Source organism: Drosophila suzukii, chromosome 3 (genome assembly GCF_043229965.1).
Source record: "Drosophila suzukii chromosome 3, CBGP_Dsuzu_IsoJpt1.0, whole genome shotgun sequence".
NCBI classification, from domain to species: Eukaryota; Metazoa; Arthropoda; class Insecta; order Diptera; family Drosophilidae; genus Drosophila; species Drosophila suzukii.
The window spans coordinates 77,006,967-77,031,675 of record NC_092082.1 but is presented as its reverse complement, the minus strand read 5'-3'; the positions used below and the strand labels follow the sequence as shown (position 1 = coordinate 77,031,675).

Genomic DNA, 24,709 nt, shown 5'->3' with positions numbered 1-24,709 from the left:
CAATGCACGTTTAATGTCATTTAAAACGGCAATTACTCAGCACGCTCGGTGGCTCGACCAGCGGAACCAAAATGGGAGCACGGGTGACCCAGGCCATTTGGAGACCCCATTCCAGGGACCAGGGACTGGGGAACCCAACACAACCCAACTGGCGACCAGAACTGCACTTGACTCTGTGTGGCTTCGCTTTAATGTCACTGCATGGCCGCAATTATTTAGCTGGCACTTCGACTCTGATTCGCCGCATGCGATTCCTATGCAAATTCGGGCGGTCACGGGTGACCCTTCCGGTGCCATAAATCGCAGGAACTGGCCTGGCTCGGTTCTTATATTCTAATTAAAAGCAGCATGGAATGTCCAGACACGTGCTCCGGCAAAGGTCCTGCGGAGCATGCAGATCACGTGCGAGCCAGAGCCACGGAAACGGATCCCCAGGACTCGACACACCGGACACTATGAGTACTTGAGATGTGGCCCTTGGGAGTTATTCGGGGCGGGGGCCATCTCCTTGACCTCCCCGGCTGCATTTGAATTAAGTGTCGATGCATTTGAATTCATCTATTATTCAAACGGCGCATATGCAAATGCACACCGGTGACTACACTAAGGCAAATGGTTTGTAACGAATCTCTTTCCAATTTCCTACCCAATAAAGAAAAGGACTTCACATTTCAGAATTAAGAATATAATTTTTAATTTTTTTGAACTTTAGGAAGTAAATAGTTATATAAATGGAATTTTTCGATAATCAACTAATAAAATAAAAAAATTGTACAGAGCTCTTGTTTTATAATCGTTATATCTGCAATCTTTAAAAAAAGTTTTTTGTTTTAGTTTCCGACAGAACCAGTTGGGAATTTTAAAGACCTACTTATAAAAAAGCTTGTTTACAAAATGCAAAAGATAAACTTTTGTTTGTAATCAAGTTTATAACTACTTTTTCAAAGCTTCCAATAACTTCTGACGTTAAATAAAATTAACAAGCCACTTTTAATCACAGTGTAACAGGTGCAATCAGTTGGCCTTGCCCTTGGACTTGACCTCCTTGGGTCGAATGTAGGTCTTCACATAGAAATTGGAGAACATCACAAACATGAACAGACTGGCCGAACTTATGACATAGATAACACCCCGTGATGCCGAGCAGTTGGGCTGGAACAGGGTGTATGTGCAGTGCAGGAACATCATGAGGAACTGCACCAACTGGCCCAAAGTGAGGTACTTCTTCCACCATAGGCTCTCCTGGACATTCTTGCTTTGAGAAGAGGCGTAATAGTAGCCATACATCACCATGTGCACCAGGATGTTGAACATGCAGATAAGGAAGACATGACCACCATAACCGTAGAATCGAATCAACAGGTGCGACGTGATGACCATAAAGACGTGGTGGAACACGTGGAGGAAGGTAATCTGGCGCGGTTTCTTGCGCAGCACAAAGAAGATGGTGTCCAGCAGGTCGAGCAGCTTGTTCAGATGGTACAGGTAGGCTAGCGTCCTCTCTGTGGACTTAAGCTCGTGATCCTGCGGCAGGACAGTCATGCAGCTCAGGTTGTACGGCCTAGACAAGAAGATGAGGTGTATGCCCTGGATTTTTGAAAAAAAATCTATCACGCATTTGAAAGTTTTATTTGTTAAGCTAGTTTATATGGTAGCACCTCCTTTTTTACCATTTTGCTTCATGGGTTAGCTGATTTACTTACACCCAGAAACATCACCGTGTTGAACAGGACTTGTCCTATGTTGTAGACCTTAAGGACTCCACGTAGCTGAAGAGCCTCATGCTTTGCCATCAGATCCCTGCCCAGCTTCAGTACAAACAGTAAGTATACTGTGATAATAATAACCGAAGTCCGGATATTTCCGACCAGCGGCAGCTGGACAGGATCCGCAAGAGGTTTATCGAACACTTCAAACATTTTCGCGCACGACTTATCGGGTGACTTGCTATTCCGGTTCTGGTCTTTCGATCCTATACTCACGGACCCACTATGCTGTTAACTATTTGCTAATGCGGGTTCATGGCATGGTAATTTACTATTGACCTTAACATTGAATATTCAAGGTATAGTAAAGAGAACCAAACTCAGTAAGAACTTATTTTTGTCGAGCAAGGACAAATTAAAGTAATATATTTTTATTTGCCTTTGAGAAAATCGGACTGTCAAGCTATTCTTTTGTCGACCTATAATATTTAGTTCTATCGATAACTCTATAATAAAAGAAGAAATCGGAAATGAATACATAAATAGTGCAGCCTAGAGCAGCTTAAAAAGCAAGGCCTACTTAGAGGTTAGAGTTTTGCACGTAGCAGCTTATGGCTGTGTGTGTGCCAAGCGGTGTCGTATACTGTGCGTGCGGCGGCAGAGAACGGGCATACCCGCGTGGATCCGCGCATGGAATGGATACTATGTAGTACATGCATTATTTTGAAATCAAAAATTATCTAGAATTTGATCAACTTGATTTTATTTATTGTGCCCTTCGCTTTACCTTTTTCTGCGGAAGAATGTAGGCGCGAACATAAAAGTTGCCAAATAGAATTAGAAATACAACTGATATAAGCGATCCCCAAGTAGCTGACAAGTGGGATGCGGGGCAGTCGGGTTGCTGGAGGACATAAAGGCTGTGCGCCAGAATGATTCCGAACTGTACCATCTGGACAATGGTGATGTACTTTTTCCACCACAGATCTTTTGAATTCTGGGTTAGAGACGACTGGTAGTAGTAGGTGTACATCATGATGTGTACGACTACGTTGAAGGTGACCAAGAACAAACCGTGGCCACCATAGCCAAAATAGTATATGTACAAAAAGCATATATACACCATGTAAACGTGATGGAAGACGTGCAGAAATGATATTTGTCGATTCTTCTTTCGCAGGATAAAGAAGCCAGTTTCCAGAAGATCCAACAGTTTGTTGAAGAAATACGAGTAGGTGACCCATCTCTCCCAGGTTTTGTACTCATGATCCAACGGCAGGTTGGTGATGCATTTAAAGTTGAAGTTTCCAGGCCCGAGCATAAAGTGGACAGACTATGTTTTGGGATATAGATTAATATATGTTCGTACCAAGGAGAACTTCAAAAACACTTACAAAGACAAGGGAGACCGTATTGTATATGATTTGCATGATGTTGTAGGCCTTTATTATCCCAAGCAGATCGTAGGGCCTTCGGTTCTGCATAAACATCGGACCTACGATTTTTATTAGCACCATATAGGTGGTCAGTATTATCAGAACGGGCCAGTGGCTGCTGGTGAAAGGAAGTCGCACAGGATCTGGCGGTGATCGGTTCAGAAAGTCCGCTATGTGGGAAAACATTTCGAAAATTTGTGTGGTATCGACGTCGGTTTAACAGCAACTGATCGATAAATAAAGGGTGGACTCCGATCGACGACGGAAATGTTAATTTAAGCGTGCTTGTGCTCAATTATTAACCAAATACCTACGTAAGCCCTTCCTATTACGTCCACATTTTATAAGAGTGTAACGGTCACTATAAAAAAGAAAAAAGGAGGAATATAATAGTGAATTACATCGACTACCAGATACTGTTCCTCTGTTAACCAATTTTAAGATAAATATGTTACCAGATGAAGCCAAGTACATCTAGTAGCATGTAAAGAGGTTCGTCGATAGGTAAACAAAAATAAATGAATTTGAGATTGGACATCCTGGTTAAAAAAAGATATACTATGACATACTATGGGTATGAAAAGAAAAGGCTTTTAACAATGGACTTTGCATATAATTTATTGGTAATAGTGACGCAAGCAAATGGTTTTACACTATTAATCGTAAGAAGCATGAAGGTGTTATGTACATATATATAAAATACTCTTTACATTGTCGCCAAGGTAAAATAGATTCAAAATTATTTTTGACATAAGAGCAATACCTTATGTTTGCCAAGTTCCTTACCCTTAGTTTCTAAGCAGATCGAAAATATATTCTTACTTCTTTATTAAAGTCTTATATCATGATTATAATCTCTACAGAGATCTAAATGCTTCGCTGTTTGGTTTTTTATTTAAATTGCCTTTTCTAAGGGCTTCTTGGGCTTGATATAGGCCTGATAATAGAAGTTGCTAAATAAAATAATAAACACAACTGAGATGGTTCCAGCACAATAGGCTGAAAACCGGGCTGCGGGACAGTCAGGCTGTTTCAGGGTATATATGCTGTGCCCCACAATGATTCCGAACTGGATTAGCTGAACGATGGTGATGTACTTCTTCCACCAGAGATCGTCTCGTGAATTCGATCTGCGGGAGGACTGGTAGTAGTAGGAGTACATCATGATGTGCACGATCACGTTAAAGAAGCACATGAAGAAGCCATGGCCCCCGTATCCATAGTAGTACAGATACATGAAGCTGAAGTACAGCATGTACATGTGGTGAAAAACGTGCAGGAAAGATATTTGCCGATCCTTCTTTCGCAGGACAAAGAAGATAGTCTCCAGCAGATCCAGCAACTTATTGAAGAAGTACGAGTAGGTGAGCCAGCGTTCCCAAGTCTTGTAATCGTGATCTGGTGGCAGGTTGCTGATACATCTAAAGTTATAGTCTCCGGGTCCGAGCATAAAGTGGATAGCCTATAAGTTGGGATTCATGTTATATGTAGTTTATAGTATAGTTCATAGTCCAGGTTATCACTTACGAAAACAAACATGACCACGTTGTACAGGATCTGCATGATGTTATAGACCTTTATCGGTCCCCTCAGATCGAAGGGCTTCCGACTCTCCATGATCTTGGGACCCACCACCTTTACAAAGAGCAGATAGGTGCCCAATATCATCAGGATGGTTTTGTGGCTGCTCAGGAGTGGCAGACGCACAGGATCGGCTGGGGATTGGCTTAAAAAATCCACTATATCGTTTAACATTGCGATTATGTGTGCTTTCTGTGTGTCCGTAGATACACAACTGATCACAATCGTAGACAATTAATTGAGGTCTTTGATTTAAATGGTAATTTAGGCGTGCGTGTGCTTCGACTACGTGTGTTAGTACACTGATAGAAAATGAAATAGTGCAAATAATTTTATTCACATTAAATTCTCAGTATAAGACACAGTTTTAGTATTATTTACGTGAAGCATTTTATGGAAAAAATAAATTGTATCTTAGACTGTACATGGAGTCTAACTTTGATTTTACATTTTAATATTTCCAATTGATGAACATCAAATCGAAATTAATATATTTATATTTGCTACGATTTGTTTTTGACAGTGCAAGTCAATACCCAAAACACGCGACAGAAGCGTGGTAGAAGTAGTTATTCAAGGCTGGTTAAACCCACATAGAAACAAAATTCTATACAATACATTTACCTTGTAAAACATATTTTCCACTCGTTAAACCTATGTTTTTTTGAACATTAGGAAATCCATTACCATGAAAAATTACACCCTTTCCTTTGAATCAATACTAATAATACGGAACTTCCCAGGGTCCTTCGCAACTTTAAACATGATTATGGAAATTCCATTAAAAGTTTAATGGGCTCCCTGGAAATGTTCGAAAATCACGCACAGGCAAAGCGGATTGAATAACAAGGGGGCGGCGGTTTCGAATCGCATTCAGTTACGCAGTGGGTGTGGCAAAATTTGCAACTGCAGCGCTTCCAGTCGAAGCGGATGCGGAAATGGGACGTAAACAAATACCACCGCAGCACGCACATCCGGTGCAACAAAAGTGGCAACAGCCAAACAAATTTAGAACTAAATATCGCCGTGCTCTTTCAACAATATTAGATTTCTGTAAAGTAGTAAGCAAGTATTTATATTTAAAGAGTAAATTAAATTCTTTAATAATTTTATATTAAGAAAAAGGGGTTTAAAGAGTCTTCCACATTCGTTGGCTTTTTATTTGTATTTTGTGTTTTGTTGTATGGAAATTAGCTTAACGGTGTCACTAGTTTAATCAAAGTCTGCTTGCTCGTTTTATGACATGAAAATGAGACCAAGAACAAATTACTCGTCGTCGGCTGTCTCACTGATGGCCACATATTTTCGGTTCTTAATTACCACAGTTTGCATGAGTGGAGGCGTGATTTTGGGTATTTTTTTAACTTGAACCACTTCCTTTAAGGGCTCTTCTTTCTTCTCCTGACTTTTGCCATTCTTTTTGCTCTGGGTACTTGCACTTTTATCAATTCCGGGGAAACCCGAGTTTTTCTCAGCGGTCTTTTGATTTTCATTCGAATTGACTTTAGCATTTCCACTTTTCTTCAAATTATCTGTTTCGATTGGACTCGCTTTTTTGTGCATATCGCTTTTAAAGCATTTCTGTGGGATTCAATGGTTTTAAATGTATATGAGTGAAATAATATTGATTGCATTTCCTACCGGACACACGTAGATCTGCTTCAAGGTGAGGGGATCCTTGACCATCTTTCGGGTCCTGACTTGGCATATGGAACAGGAGGAAAACGGCGCCATTTTAAAAGAAAATTATTTGCTTGAAAAGTCTGCTTTCTGCAACGTACACCAAATAATAAACCAAAATGATTTGAAGCTTAAATCCCATGTTGCTTTGTTTTTAGACTTTTTCGATAAGCCAATTTGCAGTTGTCTGGTATTAAAACTTAAATGAAGCAAAGCCGAAATTTATCCCAGGAATGTTCTCGACTTCCATTAGCATTCGTTGCCAAATTGCTCAACTTTTTAAGTGCTTTGATTTGCATTGTGAGTGGACGGGGATGTGGATGGGGATGTGGGAGTGGGAGTGGATGTGGGCCCATTAAGCTCTTTGGCTTGGCAACTGCACCCAGGTCCAATCTTCAATCTTCAACTGCATCTGCATCTGAATTCGAATCCGAAACTAAAACTGAAACTGAAACCGAAACTGGAGCTGTGTAAACGACCTTTGATGTGGGCCTGGTTGGCTGGTTGGTTGGTTGGTTGGCCGTTGGTTTAGTCTCGACTCGTATTCGCATTAACGCCATTAGGCCAATTTGGCACTTTGCCCTGGCCCCGAAAAAGGCGCACGGAGAACTTTCACAAACAAAGGTAACAAACGGCGACGGGCTGCTGCAATAGCTCTTCCAAAGCCACCCAAAAACCACCCAAATCCCGCCCAGAAACACCCAACCAACCCGTTCCGTTCCACTTCGCCACTCACATGCCAATGCCCGTGTAAATAAAAGTCAAGTGAGAAAAACAAATAAATTAGAAGCGCATCCTCTGCTCGTTGGCAGCGGGCATTTCTCTTCGTTATTGCGCGACTGCCTTTAATTACGACACCAGGCGGCTAAAATGGAGAAAAAACTGGGTTCCAAGTACCAGGTCCTCCTGGGGTTTCCCCCATCTACCACTCCACACTCCCCGTTGCAGAGCAGCACACTCAATTTATGTTTATTTGAAAGCTGTTGCACTTGACTAATGTCCTGGCCCCTCATCCTCTCAGTTAGCTGGAAGCTGCGACATCTTAGGCTCTTGGACTTCGGCCATCTGGTATTGGGACTACCAAATCTACATCATTTTGCACAGGCGGTAGGAAATACTTCCGTAGGATGAGATAATGAGAAAATAGATCAAAACGGAAAATGGTATTCAGGCTGATGCCTGATAAATATTCAATAACCAATGTGACAGTTGGTTTGTGTTGTATTTAAATATTCATTTAAAAAAATATAATTCATATTTTTGGGGAGAGTATTTTAAAGTATGCTAACACTCCACATAGTTAAAAACGTTTTCTTACAATTACTTTAAAGTTTTTTTTTTTTACATACCATAGCTATGATTTGTTTTTCTTACACAATTTAAAATAATTTAAACCGTATATAAATAAAACCCATAGGCATTTCTTTATAAAAACATATTACTCAATAGCTGGAAGAAATTTGTATATCTTACGTACCGCATCTTTGGATTTTTCCCTACCATTCAACTCAATCCACAATGAAATCGATCTATCGATCCATAATCCAAGCGGATCCTTTGTCGGCGGCGTACCAAAATAAATTTGATTGTAATTGACGGCGCATTTGATTTATTAGTTTTCTCATTAAACAAATTGTTGAACAATGCCGGGCAAAGAACAATACAGCGTACTCAGTGACACACGCACACATGCCGGATTCGTACTTACGTTTATTTATGTAGATTGATGGTCATTCGTGTAAACACATCCATTGACGTAAATTTGAATAAACATTTTCATTAGCAAAATGTCCATGAGCCCCCCGGAGACATTCAGAGCTTGATGTCTGATGGCCGATGGCCAATGACCAGCAATCCTGGCCTATAATGATGACCTGGCCATCACATTTTCTCAATTGGTTTCGACTAGGGCGTTGGAAATGTTTGTGCCTGAATTTGGGTAATTTATTACACCGGCTAAAAGTGCCAATTACCAAGCATCAGATTCAATCCCTTCGAAAATTCCCTGGCCAGCAATTGGCCTTCGGTCGAATTGGTAATTGCCTATTATCACTAGCTCATAAACGCCTGTCAAGCCCGACATCCTTATTTGAAATTTAACACGTTTTGATTGTCCATTAAATCAGGCTTATTTTGGGGACTTAGCTCCAGGGAGAAGAAAAAATCAAAGAGGTTTATAAAAAATACAAATTTTATTGTTATTTCAGAAAATAAACCTGATGAAGGCATCTGTTAAAAATGTATGTAGATTATAAAAGATTATATTTTATAATAGTGTATTATATTATAACAGATTGTATTTTATCACGTTGTATAACATTATTATATTATATTTTATCATTAATGAATCAATAGCATTTAAACATCCTTAAATTTCTTTTTCGGCGGACATCCATTGTTGTTTTGGTCAAGGTCAGCAAGAGACTGCCGGGGTATATCGCTCAACAGGTCAATTTGGTTCTGGAACATCACTACATCCATATCTTCGATTTCCGGGACATTCCAGTAATCCTCGTTGACGACATATTTTGGACTTGGGTCGTGAAACGGGGCGGTGAGGACGGTGAGCTGGAACTGCTGGCGAACCTTTTGGAACAGCTCCACTTTCTGTGCGCGCTGCATCCGCGTCTCCTCTATCACCCGCCGGAAAACGGGATCCATTTGACTTAGGTCCTCGGGCTCCCGGACCATGCCGACGAGGAGAGCCCGTGACTGATCCACGGTGATTCTCATCGGGTCCTGCTGTTTTCTTCCTGCCCAAATGGTCAGACAACGGGCACACAATCCGGTCATAAAGTGATACACCGGCTTGGGACACATCTCACACTTGGCCACCTCCAGGAGGGGATTACGCCGGAATAGGTCCATCGCTCTAGTTACTCGCAAGGATTGTGGGAAATGAAAAACCTCGTGCGAGTTCACCTGTCATCGGGTAGTATTGGAAAGGAGCACAAAGCTGCCTAACCTCAAAAATGTTCATTGGTGGATAACCTCTTTAAGTGTTTGAAACTTTTTGATTAAGGCCAACTCCTTTGATTTCCGAACATTAGTACATACTCTCCCATCCCTAAAACTATCGGCTTTATAATAATAAATATATTTTCTTTATTACAGTACATTTAGGTAAGATATAACATGAACTATCTTTCTTGATAGACTATAAATGTATTTTCGGTAACTTTCTCCCATCCTTAAAGATTATCACCTTATAAAAAATAAATGTCCCTTGATATAATATATTTACATATATGAACTATCTTTCTTAAAACTGTATTTTCTTTATTTAAAAAGTATTTAATAATACTTCTACTAATTTAAGCATTTTAAATATAAGGTACGAAATCGCCTAAAGCTTTAAGAATTTTCTTAGGAAATTAGGTAGTATTCAAAGACCCTGCTCATTTTCCACCCACCGTGTCATGTGAGTAAATCCACAGCTCCTTTTCTAGGTACTCCTTAACTCTTTTGGCGGTCGGCGCTGCTCTCTTTTTAGCCCAGAACGGAATTCGTTTAATTTCTTAAATTGAAATTATGGTAATTTCCTGCAGTCATGCGAACCTTTTCATACCCGTTCGTGTCTGGCCGGAACCGATGACGAGCGGGCGCGGAGGAGGCTTCCTGATGGCTGATGGCTGTTAGCTAACCGAAAGTCAAGTTCATAAATTTGAGGTCCGACGGCCGAGGAGGGAGGGGCACCTGTCCAGGTTTTGGTGGCCGCATTCACCGCTGCAGCAGCAGCACGCCTCACGGCTCAATCCCCTCACGCCTTTCACCTTTCACCTCACGCCTCCAAACCGAAGGTTAGCCTGGCTAATCGATAGCTCTCCATGGCGATGGCCGGGGTGTTGATTTATGGCATTCCCGACGCACCGAAACTCGCTCCGGGTTCCGACGAAAGTGACACATTAATGTGTTCAATTGAAGTGCCAACTACCTGCCCCACTGCCTCTCCACTTGACAGAGGAACATCCAGAGCAGAGCAGTCGGAACAGGAAAGTCGGAAACAAAAAGGGGCCCTGGAGCTCTGGCAGCTTGTTAAGCTCGTTGTCCTCTCAATTGCTCCACCAAGTGGAGCCCTTCATTCGCCCACCGCCCCTTTCCAAAGCTGCACATTTTTGAGCTCATCAATCTCTGGGACATATGTGGAGATGGGAAAGGTACTTTGGTTATATTACTGAATACCAACATTACTCAATTTTATATTAACTGCCGGTTACTTTAATTATAAATAACTAAGCCCAAATTTCATTAAACTACACAGAGAAAAAAACGGAACAATACCCGTTTTATATTTTCTCCTCAATTTTCACATATCACCTTTTACATATCAAATTAATACGAATTCATATCAATATGATATGATTTTGCATCATTTTAATATAAATTCGTATTAATTTTATACGTTTTTCATATCAAACGTAACATCGAAAAGTCTTCGAAAAAAGAGTATGACTGTGCTTTCGAATTTTTTGTGTATTTTTGGTATATAGTATAGTACTACAGATATTTATTTGACTGAATTGCCGCGGTCACTCTAACATTCGATGAAAAGTGAAAGTATACAAAAATTAAATATTTACATATGTTTTTTATTTATTTTTGCAAATGGTAAGTATGTCATTTTCAATTGTAATTACTTGATGTTTGTCTAATTCTAATATATTTACTTCTTGGAAACTGTAACGTGCTTATCGGTGGCTGACTACACAGACTGCACTACACAAAGTCAAATGGCTGGCCAAGATGCCGAACTGGGCAAGTTGGCGTCCACCACTTCGATGGGAAACTTCTATCGAGGACAGAAGAAGGACTTCCTGGCGCTAGTGCAAAGCTACAGGAGACATCCAAGTACAGCGTGATCGGTCATTTATTGCTAAGTCCTGGAATTGTTTTAATAATACTTACAGCGATCTTATGGGTTTTCAATATTTATTTGTTTATAAGATGCAAAAAAAGTAAAAACAAAACTGATTAATATTGATATTACAAACATATCAATCTGATATGAAAGTATATCAGCTTGATATGAAAGCATATCAGTTTTATATGAAAGCATATCAGTTTGATATGAAAGCATATCAGTTGGATATTAAAAAATACCACAATTTGGGCACAACTTTGATATGTGCGCATATCAATCTGGTATGAAAAATACCAAAATGACATGTTCGAAAATATCAATTTCATATGTTCGAAAATATGAATACGATATGGCAACATAAGGGATCAAAATTGATATGAAAAAATACCCAATTGATGACCAGTTTTAGTATTTTATTTTCTCTGTATACCTACTTATATGAAAATTTTTAGGATGTCAAGGTTTCTTGTTCTAAAAAGTAAAATATTATTTTAACACATATATATGTAGCAATAAAAATTATAAACCAAAGATTAAAATACATAGGTACATCTCAATAAAAGTGTACCTATATGCAAATGTTAAGGTACTCTTCATCACTGGCTACCAGTTACCTGTTGAGGGATGCGTAGCCCAAGGACCTGAGTTCTTGTTTCGATTTGTGCTGCAAACTTTGCGCCAGGATTTTGTGGGCGAGCATCCGGTATGAGGGACTCGCTTCCTGCCCGACTAATCGATGAAGGATCAACTGGGGCTTACGGTTATGACATCGTTCCCCTTTCCCTCAAATGTTTTCGCACCAACCACACTTCTATCCACTTCCCGGGGAATGTGTATTTGTATTCCTGCACCGAGGGCGACCGCAGAGTCGGGCTAACTCAGTTTTTGGGTTTTGCCAGCCAAACAACTTGGATCGAAGGCTGCGGCTCCTGCTCCTCCTTAACCTCCTCCTCCTCGACAGAAACCACGTCAATTTCTTTTCCCCAAACGCGAACACAACAAACGCACCAACTAGAGGAAAACCAGCAGGGTTCCGGGGGCTGTGGCATGTAGATTGTGTTTGCCAATGCTGCAGCTCAAGTGTAAACATCATCTGGTGGCAAGGATGTGTGGACGAGTTCCCCCACAAAGCAGGGGAATTCAGCACGAGGAAAAAATGGGTTGGGAAATGCTTAAACTTGGTTAGAGTTATTTACTACTATACTTGTTTTATTTTTTGTATTTTTTTATATACTCAATATGTAGATACTTCAATATGATAAAAATGATAGTTATAATACTAGAATTTGAAATCACGACATTTTAAATTTTTTAATGTCATGGTAACTTTTGTTAAAAAGTTTAATTGCTGCTCCGAATAAAATAGGTATCTCCATACCATGTTTTGTTTAACTAGATAAACAAGATAGGAACTGACAGACATAATTGGCTACCTCTTAACATCACATTGAGAAAACCAATTTCTTTTCTAAGCAACTTAACTTCTTGTTCACTTTCTCTCACAGATAACAAAATCTAAAGATTGTGACGCGGTTTTCGCTCAGTGTGAAAACAATCGTGTAATAACAGACTCTGTAAAGAATTGCCAATTAAGTTTACATCACATTGAGAAAAAGATTTTTTTTTCTAAGCAATTTAACTTCTTGTTTACTTTCTCTCACAAATAACAAACTCTGTAAAGATTTGTCACTTAAGTTAACATCACATTGAGAAATCGAATTTTTCTTTCTTAACAACCTAACATAATGCTAACTTTCTCCGAAAGATAACAAACTTTAACCGTAACATGACAATGAGAAAAGGGTCGCAACGATTGTAAAAAAGTTCCCGCGGTTTTCGCTCAGTGTACATCGTCTTCCATCCCCAATTTCCCTGGAGCCGCAACGGTGCATGTGTGTGCCCCTATGCGTTGGCTTCTGGTGCCTCCATCAACGATGGATGCCTTTGATTTCATTTCACTTCATTTCATTTTGTTGTCGGTGGAGGCGAACTCGCGACTGCGTCGATACACAACCCAGTCTACCACCCCCACCCAGAACTCACCTCATCCCCGTATCATCGTAATATCGGTGGAACCAGACCAGACCAGAACCTCCCCGAACTCATTCTGCATTTGAGTGTACAGAGCCAACGGCCTGGAATGACGGACGATGGCTTGGGATAATTTCTGCTGCCTGGTGGTTTTGGCTGAAAATGCTGTGGATTTGTGTAATTTACTTCGTGGAATATCTGAGCTGGGAAATAGCCAAGCTTACAGTAGTCATTTCCCACTGATTCACTGATCCACCCGCTAGCCAGTCCAACCTTTATAAGGAAAACGCCAGGGAATGCATTTGGTTTGTTATGTTCTTTTTAATTTCTTTCAATAATATGTATGTCTCATTTATTATTCAATATGCGTTCTAGTTCTATTATTTTCCATTATTTCTCTCGTCATTATATGTGTGTGTATAAATTAATGTCCGTTGTTCAATGCGTGTGGGGTCCGCTTTAAATGCCAGACATGCTTTCAAGTCGATCGAATTTGTAAAACAAATTTCCTTGCACTGACAAAGCCAATTTGCGGTGTATAAAAAATCATTGTGCAATTCTCAAATTCAAATATTTCCTTTTCCATTATAACAACAATGATAATAATAACAATAATAGTAAGAAATACGCGAATGTTTATTGCATTATTTACGGTAACAACAAAACCAATTAACGAGTGTAAAAATGGAATAATTTTCACGGCTTCTCCTCAGTTGGTTTTAATTTTTCCTATTTGGTTTCCTTAACGTAGTACCTTTGCCCTCTTGCTGTGTCTTAAAAAATGTATTAAAATTAGCTTAACTATCAAAATTATATGCACTTTGTTGTAGCTTCATTTGCATCTTTGAGTTCGTTTTCAAAAGTTACTATTTTATTACCAATTTTCTAGTCAGCTTATATACATTTGTTGTTATACTTGTGTTTTCCGTTGTTAATTGTTAATTGTTTTCCTGTGGCTTGCCTTGTCTTAACTATGAACAGTTTGATATTACAAATATAATGCAATTATCCTTGATGCCATCGGTAGCTATCTTTTCTTCATTACTCTTAAGTTTAGTGAGTGGCATTTACATGTATCTACATGAATATCAAAAAACTATGCAGGTTCCTCTAAATCCAACAATGTTCTGCAGCTTATACAAATAAATGTTAACATTCAATATCTCCTAATCTCCTCTCATCCAAAGCCTCTGTATCTCAATGTGGAACAGAATAAGCGGTTTTAGTTACAAATTGGGCGCAGCATGTCCATATGTCCTGTGGTTAGTGCCATTGATGGAATGATGGAAAAACTCCTTTTGGAAATTAAATATTGTCAAGCACGAATGGATGTGGGTGAGAGTGTGTGATCAGCCTCGAAACCAAAGATCATAGATAATATAATATATATAAAACATGATAGGCAAGTGGGTGGGACTATCGATCGGGGAGCTATCGTGATCTAACTACACTACTCGGTTCGGGAATTATAGGAAACTTCTAGGCGAAATGTGCTCTGGCGTGCTGGTTGATTGGTTGATGGATGTATGATGATTGAATCATGACCGAGAAGTTAATTGCTTTTCGTAATTTTTTGTTGTCAACAACAATACTCAATAATATCATATTTTTCTATATATCATTCAAATGATCACAGTCAAAAAACGTTCATTATTGAATTATCCTTTAAACATTTTAACCTTTACAATTTACTAACACCACAAAAAGTTTCGGATTTTTTCGGGTTTTCCTCAAAACAACTTTAACTGTAACGCAAATACGAGAAATTACTTGATGGAACTATGAACTATGACCAAATTCTCTTTCAACTTGGGGCACTTTGTGAAGGGCATGCGAATGTCGTCTAAGACGAACTTCGCCCCGATTTCTACAGCAAAACCAAAAGCGATTGATGGTCGTGGGTGTTTCAAAATGTGGGCGGACTCTATATAAAATGAGGAGTGGCGTGTCTACTTCTGTGTGGAGCGATTAACCGAAGCGAAAAATGTTTTCTGCCGCTGGCCGAATTTCCATTTGAATTTCCAATTGCATTTTCATAACGTCATTTTGCTTTTATTTTTTGTGTTTTCCTTTTTTTTTGTTGTTGGTTGCATTTGTAGTTTGGGTTGCTGTTGCTTTCCACGTGATTAGCTGAACATTTTATTGTATTTAATTACTAATGCATTACAAACTTATTCATTACCTAATGCAAAATTGTACACTTAACGTTAATATTCTGTTTTTTCCACTTGGTTTCTCTTTCAGCAGTACAAAAATTATTCATTGCATTTTCTGTTTAGGTGTTTCTGTTTTTGTTTTTCCCCATTTTGCCTCTGTTGTTTTACATCCGTAATGATTCAGTTTTAACTAAATTTACACATTGCCAAATTTGCATATTTTAATTCGTACACACGGCTAGAGATACACATACATACAGATGCCACTGCCACAGCTTAGAACTAGACTTCGATTTATCTCATTTAACCGATTAACACTTCTGTTGGTTTCTCCTCCGCCGTCGGCTGGTTTAAAAATCATTACGCTAAAAAGTAACTAAATTTAATCAATCTTAGGAATTATTCAGTTGGATCAATTATTAATTTATGTGTGTGTTTTCCTTTCTGTCCCATAAATCTGATTCGTTTCCGTTCTGCTAGTTGCACTAAAACCTCTGATAGTGTCGGTTCTTTGGCCACCTCCCATATATGGTATATACCATATACCATATACCATCTCCCATCTTTCATCTTCCATCTACGTTCGAAGTTCGTTTGGGTTGACACTATGTTGGAAGAACAAATAGATTATCCTTAGCTAGTTCTGCAGAGTTTGGTATCAGGTTCTGCTAGAAGTCGCTGCTAGTCGAGGGATTTCCTAAATTGCTCTCCACAGTGTCGTCTTTGTGTCAGAGAGGCGGCTTGTAGACTTCAATAGCAGGCGTGAGCATGTCCACTCGCGTTGATATCGAAGTATCACTGTAATGAGAGAAAAAAAGTTTGTTAAATATAATTTAAAGGAACTTTTGTTGAGTAAAGTCTGCGACTAAAAGAACTACATTTCAATAAAAAAAACTATTATAACATCTGCAACAAAGGAGTTACATTTTAATGAGACATCAAAACTTCCCCTTACAAAATGTACTTCTTCAATACACCTATTGTGTTTTAACTTTATTGATCGAAAACCCGTTAAAAGACTTTAAGATCCCAGTGACTTATGCTATAGTCACGAATAAACTTCTTTGCACTTTAGTTTGCAAACATAAAAAGTTTAAAGACACATCGAAAGAGTGAAAAGGGGTTAGAAATAGGGAAACTGGGAAGTTGGAAAGAGGAAAAGCCGAAAACTTTATCGCAACGAGTGCAGGCAGACAGCTGCTGCTCCTTGCAACACGTTGAGCCACACAAACAAGGAAACTAATTCCTGTTTCACTATCAGTCAACAGTGTTTCACTAATTGCATTGCATTGTGCTGGTATTATTTACCCAGCTAGGTAATTTATAAAATGTTTAGAATGTGTGTTCATAGGTTTAATTTTAATCCTATTAAGCTAACTTAAAAAACCAAGCAGTCTCTGACATTTTAAATGCTGTTTGTGTCGTGAAGTTGGATTAGTATTTAATAAAATTTAATTTTAAAACAAGAAATATATTGTTGTATATTTATTAAATGTGGGTATTAACATGAATTATAAATATATGAAAGTGATTTTTCTGTAATAAAATAATAGTAATCTTATAATATCAACCTTATTACTTGTTATCTTCTTGGTTCTTGCTTAGAATATTATTGATTTGGTTATAAGTTAGTAATTTCTCTACCTAAGGGTTTCTAAATACTATTTAGGTAACATGTTAGATATATGTAAATAAACGCTATTTGATAAAAATAGTATATTCTATTCATTAAAGATACATTTATGGCACCCTGTAAATGTTTTCCTTTGAATGCGAATACATTTGTATGCATCTGGCATTCCCACTTTACAAGGATGCAATGCGTTTTCTTTCGCCAGGAGTGACTGTTCCTGAGTCCTGATTTCATTTATTCGGTTCAATTGTTACATTTATTTATTATACACACTGACATGTATACTCTGGTACACATTTTCCTTTCATTGCTCGACCCCGACGACCTACGACCGCCAACTATGTACTCTCTGCGTCTGCTTCTTCATCTGAATTTTCCTTATTTTTCCGCTTTTCCCCATTCTTCGCTGGCTTCTTTATCATGGGCACCCGCTGGATTGGAGCCCTTTGTTTGCTTGTTGCGGATTCGGTTTCGCATTGTAAATGAAATGGAATTAAATGAAATGTGAAATTTATTGTATTTAGGGGATTTCCATGCGACAAGCGCTGCGGAAACGGATGTGGATGTGGATGTGGATGGGGATGGGGATGGAGATTGGGTTTTCGGCATTTTGGTCCTTCGGATGGGGCGAAACAAAGCACAGCAATGCGAAACAATCGCCTTTTCGCTTACTATTTCAAATGTAATTTATACGCGTACTTATGGCCCCCACTGTGCACTGGCTGTTCGCTTTATTGGCACTCTACTTTAGTTTTATTTGTGTTTACTCGCAGCTCCTATCCATCTGTCTATCCACGATCGCCATTCGTCTATCCAGCTGGCTGCACTTACCCATATTCTCATATTGAATTAAATAAAAATCTCATTTCCCGAACGGAAGTTGTTCGTTTTTTGTCAGCTATGTATTTACCTCCTTAATAAATCCCCAGACTTACATACTTAAATTTGTACACCCCCACCCCACTTTTTCCGGCTGGCCAGTTCATAGAAAGTTCGGAATAGTTGCTGCAAGTTCGGCTGGGAGCAAAAATAAACAAAACAGGCCAAAACCTGAAAGATATTATGGAAACTTTCGAGTGTTGGCAACTCCTCGAAATGCGCTTAAGGGCCATAATTAAAACGAGAAGCTTAAAACATGGAGCTGGGGGAAGAAAGTTGTGCTGAGATTAAGGAACATTTTTCCTAGCCCAAAAATAGTTGGCTTTAATATTTTTTTACACACGGAGAAGGGGTTAATAAATATTTCAGCAAGCTGTATTAAGAAAGATTAAAAACGTTTAGGGTTAATTTTGTTTTTATATTTTTTTGGACAGTTGAGCCAAGCTTAAAGAACCATTAATGTTTAATGTAGTAAAATATTTTAATAAATAAAAAAATTAAAAATATATCCTTTACTTTTCTGTCAAGCACTAATAAAATATTTTATTATTATTAAAGTTGTATATAATTTATGTTCCTTACTCATATAAAATACGTCATTTTTAATGTTGACACCCGAGTTAACCTCCGGTTAGTATGCTATTGCTTAACCTTAAATTCTTCTTTTGCGTAATAGAAATTATTTTAATAAACACTAATAAGGTATTTAAATATTTTTACCTTTAAGACCTGATTTCTTTTGCTTTCTTATAAAAAATAATATACTAGAAATTTTAAAGTTTACTTCTTGGAGCAGAACTTTAAGATATTCTGACATTTCCTAACTTTTTTAAAGTATGCCATTAAATGAAGTTTCCTCATTTCCTGAGAGTGGACAAGAGTGGAATTTTTTTTAGCTTTGGGGAGCGTTAAGAGCCAGGAGACGGACACCATCTGGTGCCGGCCATTCATCAGCATCAAAAAAGCGAGCGGATGCAGTTGCATTGGGGGAGCAGAAGTACCGAAGGGCTGGCCAGGAACACCCAGGACATGGGCAAAATGTTGCCAAGCTGTTGAAACTGTGTTCCAATTAAAAATGCAACAAATTCGAGCACAAATTGTTCGCATGCCGTTGCCAGTGCGACTGCAACTGCAATTGAAAATATAAAGGATGCCAATGCAATTAAAAAGCTTTTTCAATTGCATTTAACATGAAATTAGTTTCGAGAGCCATAAAAACCATGAAAAGCTGGGAAAGTGCCTGCGGTTATCTGTCGGTTGCTTTGTGTCACTTTGTAGCACTTTTTGTGCCCTGCATGTAAAACTTGAACTTTCCCATTGAATTTATGATTGCGATCGATCGCAGAGCATGCATATTGCAAAAGGGGCCTTTGATTAAATCCATGAGGTTTCCTCATTCGGCTTCCCCTAAACTTTGTCAAAGTTTCGACTTGGCCAGGAACTCCATTCGAACAATAACCAAAGTCGTTCGGAGATTTCTGCAGTAACTCCACAAAGCTGACAGGCACAACAACTTTATGCAATTAACTCCCACCCACCACTGGGCAGCCTTGGGGCCAGAGGAAGCTTATTACAAACGACAACAAGCAATGTAAATGCCAACTGGCAGTGAGAAATGGCCAAAGGCGGCACTTGGCCAAGACGAAGTGGAAAACTGGCCAAAACCAGGTCAAACAGGTGTGTGCAGGTGGGATGGGAGTGGCGCAGGTCGGAGGTTGGAGCTTGGAGGACAGAGGACAGAGGCCCTTGGTCCGCAGGACTGCAAAACTTTCCAACGTATTTAATTTGAAAATGCGACACTGACACTGCGGCGTGCTGAATGCTTGCTGTAAATTAAATTACACGCGCCACGCCTTCCAGGCGACTCGGGGATAGGCCGGCCAGCCCGAAACACGGTACATTAAATTTTCATTTGGCCAAAAGTCCCACAAACTTTGCTAACAAGTCGCAGGCGCTGCAAGGACGCGTGATAGCAACAACAGACAAAGATGTACAGAGAAAAAAAATATATCAAGAACATAGCCTTGAAACTAAAACTAAGTACACACAAAAATAAAAGTTCTTGAATTTGTAACTCGATTCCAAAAGTGGCCTAAGATCGATTCAATCTCTAATTCTTAACCAAGATAAAGGGTTCTCGCTTGGGTAACTTCTTTGGGAAAAAAATGTAAGACTTCTATCATCTCTATTGCAGCTCGAAAAATCAAACTCAAGATCATTTTCGCCTTGATTTCAAGAACATTTCTTCTCAAATAAGTTAAAGGAAATTGCTCAAATTGGAAAAATTGGATCTTGACTTTTATTGTTCTTATTTTTTCTGGGTGCAGTTAAATACTTGGGAAAATAATTAAATTATAATTTTTTTCTCTTGCAATCACTTAGAAAAATTTATTTATTTATTTTATCTGGAAAAACTTAAAATTAAGCTACCAAAAAAAGAATGAGGAATTTTTGTTAGGAGCAAAAACAACAAGAGGAAATAAAATCCCGAACCAACCAGGTTAATATTTACAGTTTAATTTTTTCTTCAGTGTACAGATACAAATTCAGAGATACAGCTACAACTGGCAGGCGGACAGTTTTCAGAGGTGCGAAAGTGAGGGCCAGCTTAGAGGTCAGATTGCTGCGGGCTCGGGACTCTGGGCCCCGGCAGCTGGGTCGGAGCCAGAATCTCGGCTCCTATCCAAATCCGCAGCCTGCAGGCGACAAGTAAACACAAATGTCGACACCTCCCAAACAACCGGAATACCCTGAATACACCCAAAACACCCACACAAAACCAACTGAAGTGTCATGCGGAGGTGGGGCGAGTGGGAGAAACTTAAAATCTCATTAGTTACATTTTTGAGAGGACAAGAGCTTTGGCTGTCAGCTCAAAACAGCAACAACTTCAAGTTTTTGGCGCCCCAGTTGACTGGGAAATCAGTGCGGCCTGGCCAACCAATTCGGGATTCACTTTGCCACGCTGACCGCCTTCGTTCGTCTGTGAAACTTTCAACTGATAAAATCAAATTCTTTCAATGGCCGCAAAAGTTTGCCTACCCAGCACAAATTTTCAATTCAGGGAAGTTTGAAAAAGTGTGTTTAAAATTTAGATTGGCTCATTATGTTTGGCGGAGATTAAATATTTGGCAGGCAACATTACCTTTTAAAAATATTCTAAAAATATATATATCATTAAAAATGACTGTAATCTTAATGTAAAATATTTATTTTAAATTTATATAGACTAATCTGAAAACCTAAAAATTAATATATTACATATTCCATTTGGAATCTTCTTAAAATATAAATGCTCCTCAAATTACAGCCTCAAAAGCCTTTTCTAAAATTTTAAATATTTATAAATTTAAGTTTACTTAATGAAAGTTATCTTAAGATTAAATATTCGACAAGCAATATTTAATTTATAAAAAAATAGGAGCCATAAATAAAAGTCTGTAAGGTTTTTTTGTTAAATATTGATTTTTAATATATTCAAAACCTTTGCAAGATGAAAATTGCATTTTCTCTGTTCAACACAGTCAACATATAAAAATAAAAATTTGATTGACATGCCAAAATTATTTATTAAGTTTGAATAACCATTTATTTTGTTCTGTGCTGGTGACAAAGCCAAAGGCCAATAAAAAAACGACAACTAACAGCCAGGGGCAGGCATATTTGAAAACTGAAAAAGTGCATTGGAAAACATTTGCGTATATATGCGGGGGGTATTTAAATTTTTTAACAGCCTCCGTATGCCTGGGCACGTTTCTCCGTTTCCCCGTTTCTCAGTGGGTGGTGTGTGTATACTGGAGGTATACGAGTATACGAGGGATATACAGATATACACGGATATATCGGTGTTGTACCGCCCACTGATATTGCCATGCTGCTGGCCATATGGCAGCACTTTAAATGCAAATGAAAGCGCCGAGCTCTTGTCCTCGGCGTCTGAGTTGATGGCAAAATGTGGTGCGTCGAGGTCGCTTACGAATTGAGAAGTGCTTTTCCTTTCCCCTGCTGGGAAATTTGCATTTGCATAAAGCTCCAGCCCCCCCCGTTTTTCCACTGCATCTCAACTAGAATGAATATTCGGTTAGGCTTTTTCCTTGCGGTGCTGCTGATGATGGCACGTGACTGGCTCATGGACGGCCAAAAGTTTTGTGTGTCAAGGCACTGCAACTGCAGATACATTGTGCTCTGGATACTTGTTGAGCTTGGCTGTCCTTCGTCCTGGGAGATATATGCAATGCCCACCTTGAACACTTCCACTGTAGGTCACCGCCAGCTGACATTTCAAATCAATTCAACACTGAACCACTCCCCCCCCACCAAAGTTAAACAAAAGTCGGGGCTGCATTTTCGAAGCCAAAAACAAGTGGGGCGTCGCTAACTTTTGTTTTGTCATTTGCGCGGGCGTGGCCCAATTCAATTGCCAACTTGCATTGGAACGCGAAACGAACTCAAACAAGAGTCCAAACTCAAATGAAGAGGGGCGTTTCTTGGCCAAGTCAACGGGGGCATTGATATTAAGTAGCCCTGGCCGAAAGCCCCGACAATTCATCATCTGTCCTCGCGTCCTGGGAAACTTTTCTTTTCGAATGTAGTGAAAAGTTTCTCGGTTTTCTCCTCATTTCATCCATTTCTCTACGGGCCAAGACAAGAAGAAGAAAAAGTACATGGGTCCGCCCGTTGGCCATTAATCAAACCAGCTACGTGATGTCTAGCCCGCTGGCCATAAATAAACTCATCCCATTCCGCCAGCCTGGGAATAGAAAAATCCAAACTGGCCGAAAAGGATTTATGCAAATAAACATTTTTTACGCCCGATGCTGAGTGATGAGTTGGCGATGGCCAGTGGAAATGCAATCGATGTGGCAGGAAACCAGGAAGACAGGAAAGCCCGGTGGCAAAACTGCACTCAGAACTAAATAAACAAATAAACAAATATTTAGAAATTCGGTATATCCGAAAAAATGTATTAAAATGGCAGGGAATAGCCATTTTTACCATAAGAATAAGCTTAGCCATCCCAAAAAAAGGTCGCATTACAGCCTTTCATAGCAACTATTACAGAACTTGTGTAAATTGACCAAGCTTTTATAAAATTGGCTTAAAAAATAATTTTTCCATGAAAAGGGATTCACCATCACAACAAAAATGTTGTGCGATAACAAACTATACATATTAAAATTGAATAATTCTTTTTTATTAAAAAAAATTGTAGGTAGAATAATGTGTTGTAGAAACAATTTACTTCAATAAACTTTTAATAGAAAAATTAAAAAAAAATGTTTACATTGAAATCTAAATAAAAACAGCATCCTATTTTATAATTTTAATATTTTTTGGGCATCAAAAGGTAAGTACGTTTTTTTTCACAGTGTAAGGGAAACTGGAAATCCCCTGGAAAGCCAGAAATGTAGTTTCCGTTGATTAATTTCCGCTCACAGCTCAATCACCAGGTCTCGCAATTTTTCGCATATTTCTTCCCCTTTAATATGATTTCCCCTCGCAGGCTGAATATCCAGCCGGATTGAAAGGCATGTTGAGTGGCGGCCAGAAGGCTCTCATTTCAGCTGACTTTCGGGTATGAATTTAATTTTGGGGACCGGGTTCGTTAAAAGGTCGGTCAAATGATTTATTTGCTGTTCCCGCATTGATTTCGAGTCTCATTTCGATTTCTGGTTTTTGGGTTTTCAGTTTTTTGGCACTCGGTGGCGTTTCCCGCGCTCCAGCCGTCGATCCACCTAATGAAATCATTCCGTGACACTCCGCACTCCAGACCCGCGTGCAACCCTCTTAATTGTTAAATCGAATTCGCTGCTTTGCCTGTGCGCGACAACGCGGCGTATGCGTAATGCGATTATTGAAATGTGTTGATTGGAATCAAGTTTGCATTTTAATTGGATTGCCATTGTTTGGCGCACAGATACAGACACGATGACAACAAGGCAGCCAAACCACTTCCAAATGGATTACACATTTTAGTTATGAACTCTCGAGGCTTCAAATTCGTGGCTGTGCTTAAATTTTAAATCGAATAGGATCAACGCTAAATTGGTTTGATTTTCGTGGCAGAACTGGAGTGTATAGTGTGTGTGTGTGTATATCCCACTCATAAATTATATGCACTTCCATATCCATATCCTTTAAGCTTTTTCGGGGGCTTAATGGTCTGAATGTCGTGGGAGTGTGGAAATAGGGTTGGGGGTGTGGGTGTGGGTGCAAAGAGCAAATATGAAATATTTCCCAAACGAATGTGCCATAACAGTTGAGTGAATAAAACATTAACAAATATTTATTTCCATAACCGCTGCCAGTGCTGTTTCGGCCCCGGGGGTGTCCTTTTATTTTATTATATTTATATGGCCTCCGTTCTGTATTTCATTTTTTTATTTATTTTTTTTTTTTGCCCCTTGCAATAGAGCATGTTCTTGCTCCAGTGCTGCGATTGAGATTATACCAAGCGGCAAATAAATAAAACAACAAAAAGGAATACAACACAACGCACGGGTCACAGGGCAAACCAGAGTTCCACCACGAAGCTGGGGTTTTGGATTCGGTTTGGGTTTGGGTTCCCCAAACGGGGCTCCACCGAAAGTTGCGGGAAATTCTGCAGGCTGCAGTGCGGAGCAGTCAAAGCGTCAGCATTCCACCAGTCGAGTTTTCCGCTTTTCCGCTTTCCCATGCCGCTGGCCTAAACCGCACCTTAAAAACCGGGTGGACTGGTGCTAATGCAGCGTTTAAGGCAAAGCTCT

General features: G+C 39.2%; 6 protein-coding genes across 8 annotated transcripts in view; all 6 read right to left on the bottom strand.

Annotated features, from left to right (window-relative positions):
• Positions 1 to 909: 909 nt before the first annotated feature.
• Positions 910 to 1,969, bottom strand: LOC108016209 (very long chain fatty acid elongase F). The gene is made up of 2 exons (XM_017082837.4): positions 1,704 to 1,969; positions 910 to 1,587 (listed from the first exon to the last, which is right to left on the bottom strand). The coding sequence occupies exons 1-2, from the start codon at positions 1,917 to 1,919 to the stop codon at positions 1,015 to 1,017; spliced, it is 789 nt and encodes a 262-aa protein (XP_016938326.3). The 5' UTR covers positions 1,920 to 1,969; the 3' UTR covers positions 910 to 1,014.
• Positions 1,970 to 2,452: 483 nt separating this feature from the next.
• Positions 2,453 to 3,378, bottom strand: LOC108016207 (very long chain fatty acid elongase F). The gene is made up of 2 exons (XM_017082834.4): positions 3,101 to 3,378; positions 2,453 to 3,039 (listed from the first exon to the last, which is right to left on the bottom strand). The coding sequence occupies exons 1-2, from the start codon at positions 3,326 to 3,328 to the stop codon at positions 2,473 to 2,475; spliced, it is 795 nt and encodes a 264-aa protein (XP_016938323.2). The 5' UTR covers positions 3,329 to 3,378; the 3' UTR covers positions 2,453 to 2,472.
• A 575-nt stretch (positions 3,379 to 3,953) lies between these two features.
• LOC108016212 (very long chain fatty acid elongase F) lies at positions 3,954 to 4,947 on the bottom strand. Its single transcript, XM_017082841.4, has 2 exons — positions 4,670 to 4,947; positions 3,954 to 4,604 (listed from the first exon to the last, which is right to left on the bottom strand). Exons 1-2 carry the CDS (start codon positions 4,895 to 4,897, stop codon positions 4,038 to 4,040), a joined length of 795 nt encoding a protein of 264 aa, XP_016938330.2. The 5' UTR covers positions 4,898 to 4,947; the 3' UTR covers positions 3,954 to 4,037.
• A 910-nt stretch (positions 4,948 to 5,857) lies between these two features.
• LOC108016213 (uncharacterized) lies at positions 5,858 to 6,579 on the bottom strand. The gene is made up of 2 exons (XM_065866389.2): positions 6,365 to 6,579; positions 5,858 to 6,304 (listed from the first exon to the last, which is right to left on the bottom strand). The coding sequence occupies exons 1-2, from the start codon at positions 6,455 to 6,457 to the stop codon at positions 5,990 to 5,992; spliced, it is 408 nt and encodes a 135-aa protein (XP_065722461.1). The 5' UTR covers positions 6,458 to 6,579; the 3' UTR covers positions 5,858 to 5,989.
• A 2,107-nt stretch (positions 6,580 to 8,686) lies between these two features.
• Positions 8,687 to 9,390, bottom strand: LOC108016208 (uncharacterized). The gene has a single exon (XM_017082835.4). The coding sequence runs from the start codon at positions 9,269 to 9,271 to the stop codon at positions 8,762 to 8,764; it is 510 nt and encodes a 169-aa protein (XP_016938324.3). The 5' UTR covers positions 9,272 to 9,390; the 3' UTR covers positions 8,687 to 8,761.
• A 5,157-nt stretch (positions 9,391 to 14,547) lies between these two features.
• The window catches only part of Teh1 (tipE homolog 1), a 35,128-nt gene continuing 24,966 nt past the window's right edge, over positions 14,548 to 24,709 (bottom strand). For all 3 annotated transcript variants that reach the window (XM_065867042.2, XM_065867044.2, XM_065867043.2), the window contains exon 3: positions 14,548 to 16,249. In XM_065867042.2, the coding sequence (XP_065723114.1) occupies positions 16,180 to 16,249 (70 nt within the window). In that variant the 3' untranslated portion in view covers positions 14,548 to 16,179. The remainder of the gene's footprint in view (positions 16,250 to 24,709) is intronic.

Bases quoted from the DNA above. Each gene is read 5' to 3' on its own strand.
- LOC108016209 (XM_017082837.4), bottom strand. From the start codon at position 1,919: ATGTTTGAAGTGTTCGATAAACCTCTTGCGGATCCTGTCCAGCTGCCG. The intron at 1,588-1,703 runs GTAAGTAAATCA...TCAAAAATCCAG, and splicing joins ACACGGTGATGTTTCTGGGT to GGCATACACCTCATCTTCTT.
- LOC108016207 (XM_017082834.4), bottom strand. From the start codon at position 3,328: ATGTTTTCCCACATAGCGGACTTTCTGAACCGATCACCGCCAGATCCT. The intron at 3,040-3,100 runs GTAAGTGTTTTT...CCCAAAACATAG, and splicing joins ATACGGTCTCCCTTGTCTTT to TCTGTCCACTTTATGCTCGG.
- LOC108016212 (XM_017082841.4), bottom strand. From the start codon at position 4,897: ATGTTAAACGATATAGTGGATTTTTTAAGCCAATCCCCAGCCGATCCT. The intron at 4,605-4,669 runs GTAAGTGATAAC...CCCAACTTATAG, and splicing joins ACGTGGTCATGTTTGTTTTC to GCTATCCACTTTATGCTCGG.
- LOC108016213 (XM_065866389.2), bottom strand. From the start codon at position 6,457: ATGGCGCCGTTTTCCTCCTGTTCCATATGCCAAGTCAGGACCCGAAAG. The intron at 6,305-6,364 runs GTAGGAAATGCA...TGAATCCCACAG, and splicing joins AGCAGATCTACGTGTGTCCG to AAATGCTTTAAAAGCGATAT.
- LOC108016208 (XM_017082835.4), bottom strand. From the start codon at position 9,271: ATGGACCTATTCCGGCGTAATCCCCTCCTGGAGGTGGCCAAGTGTGAG.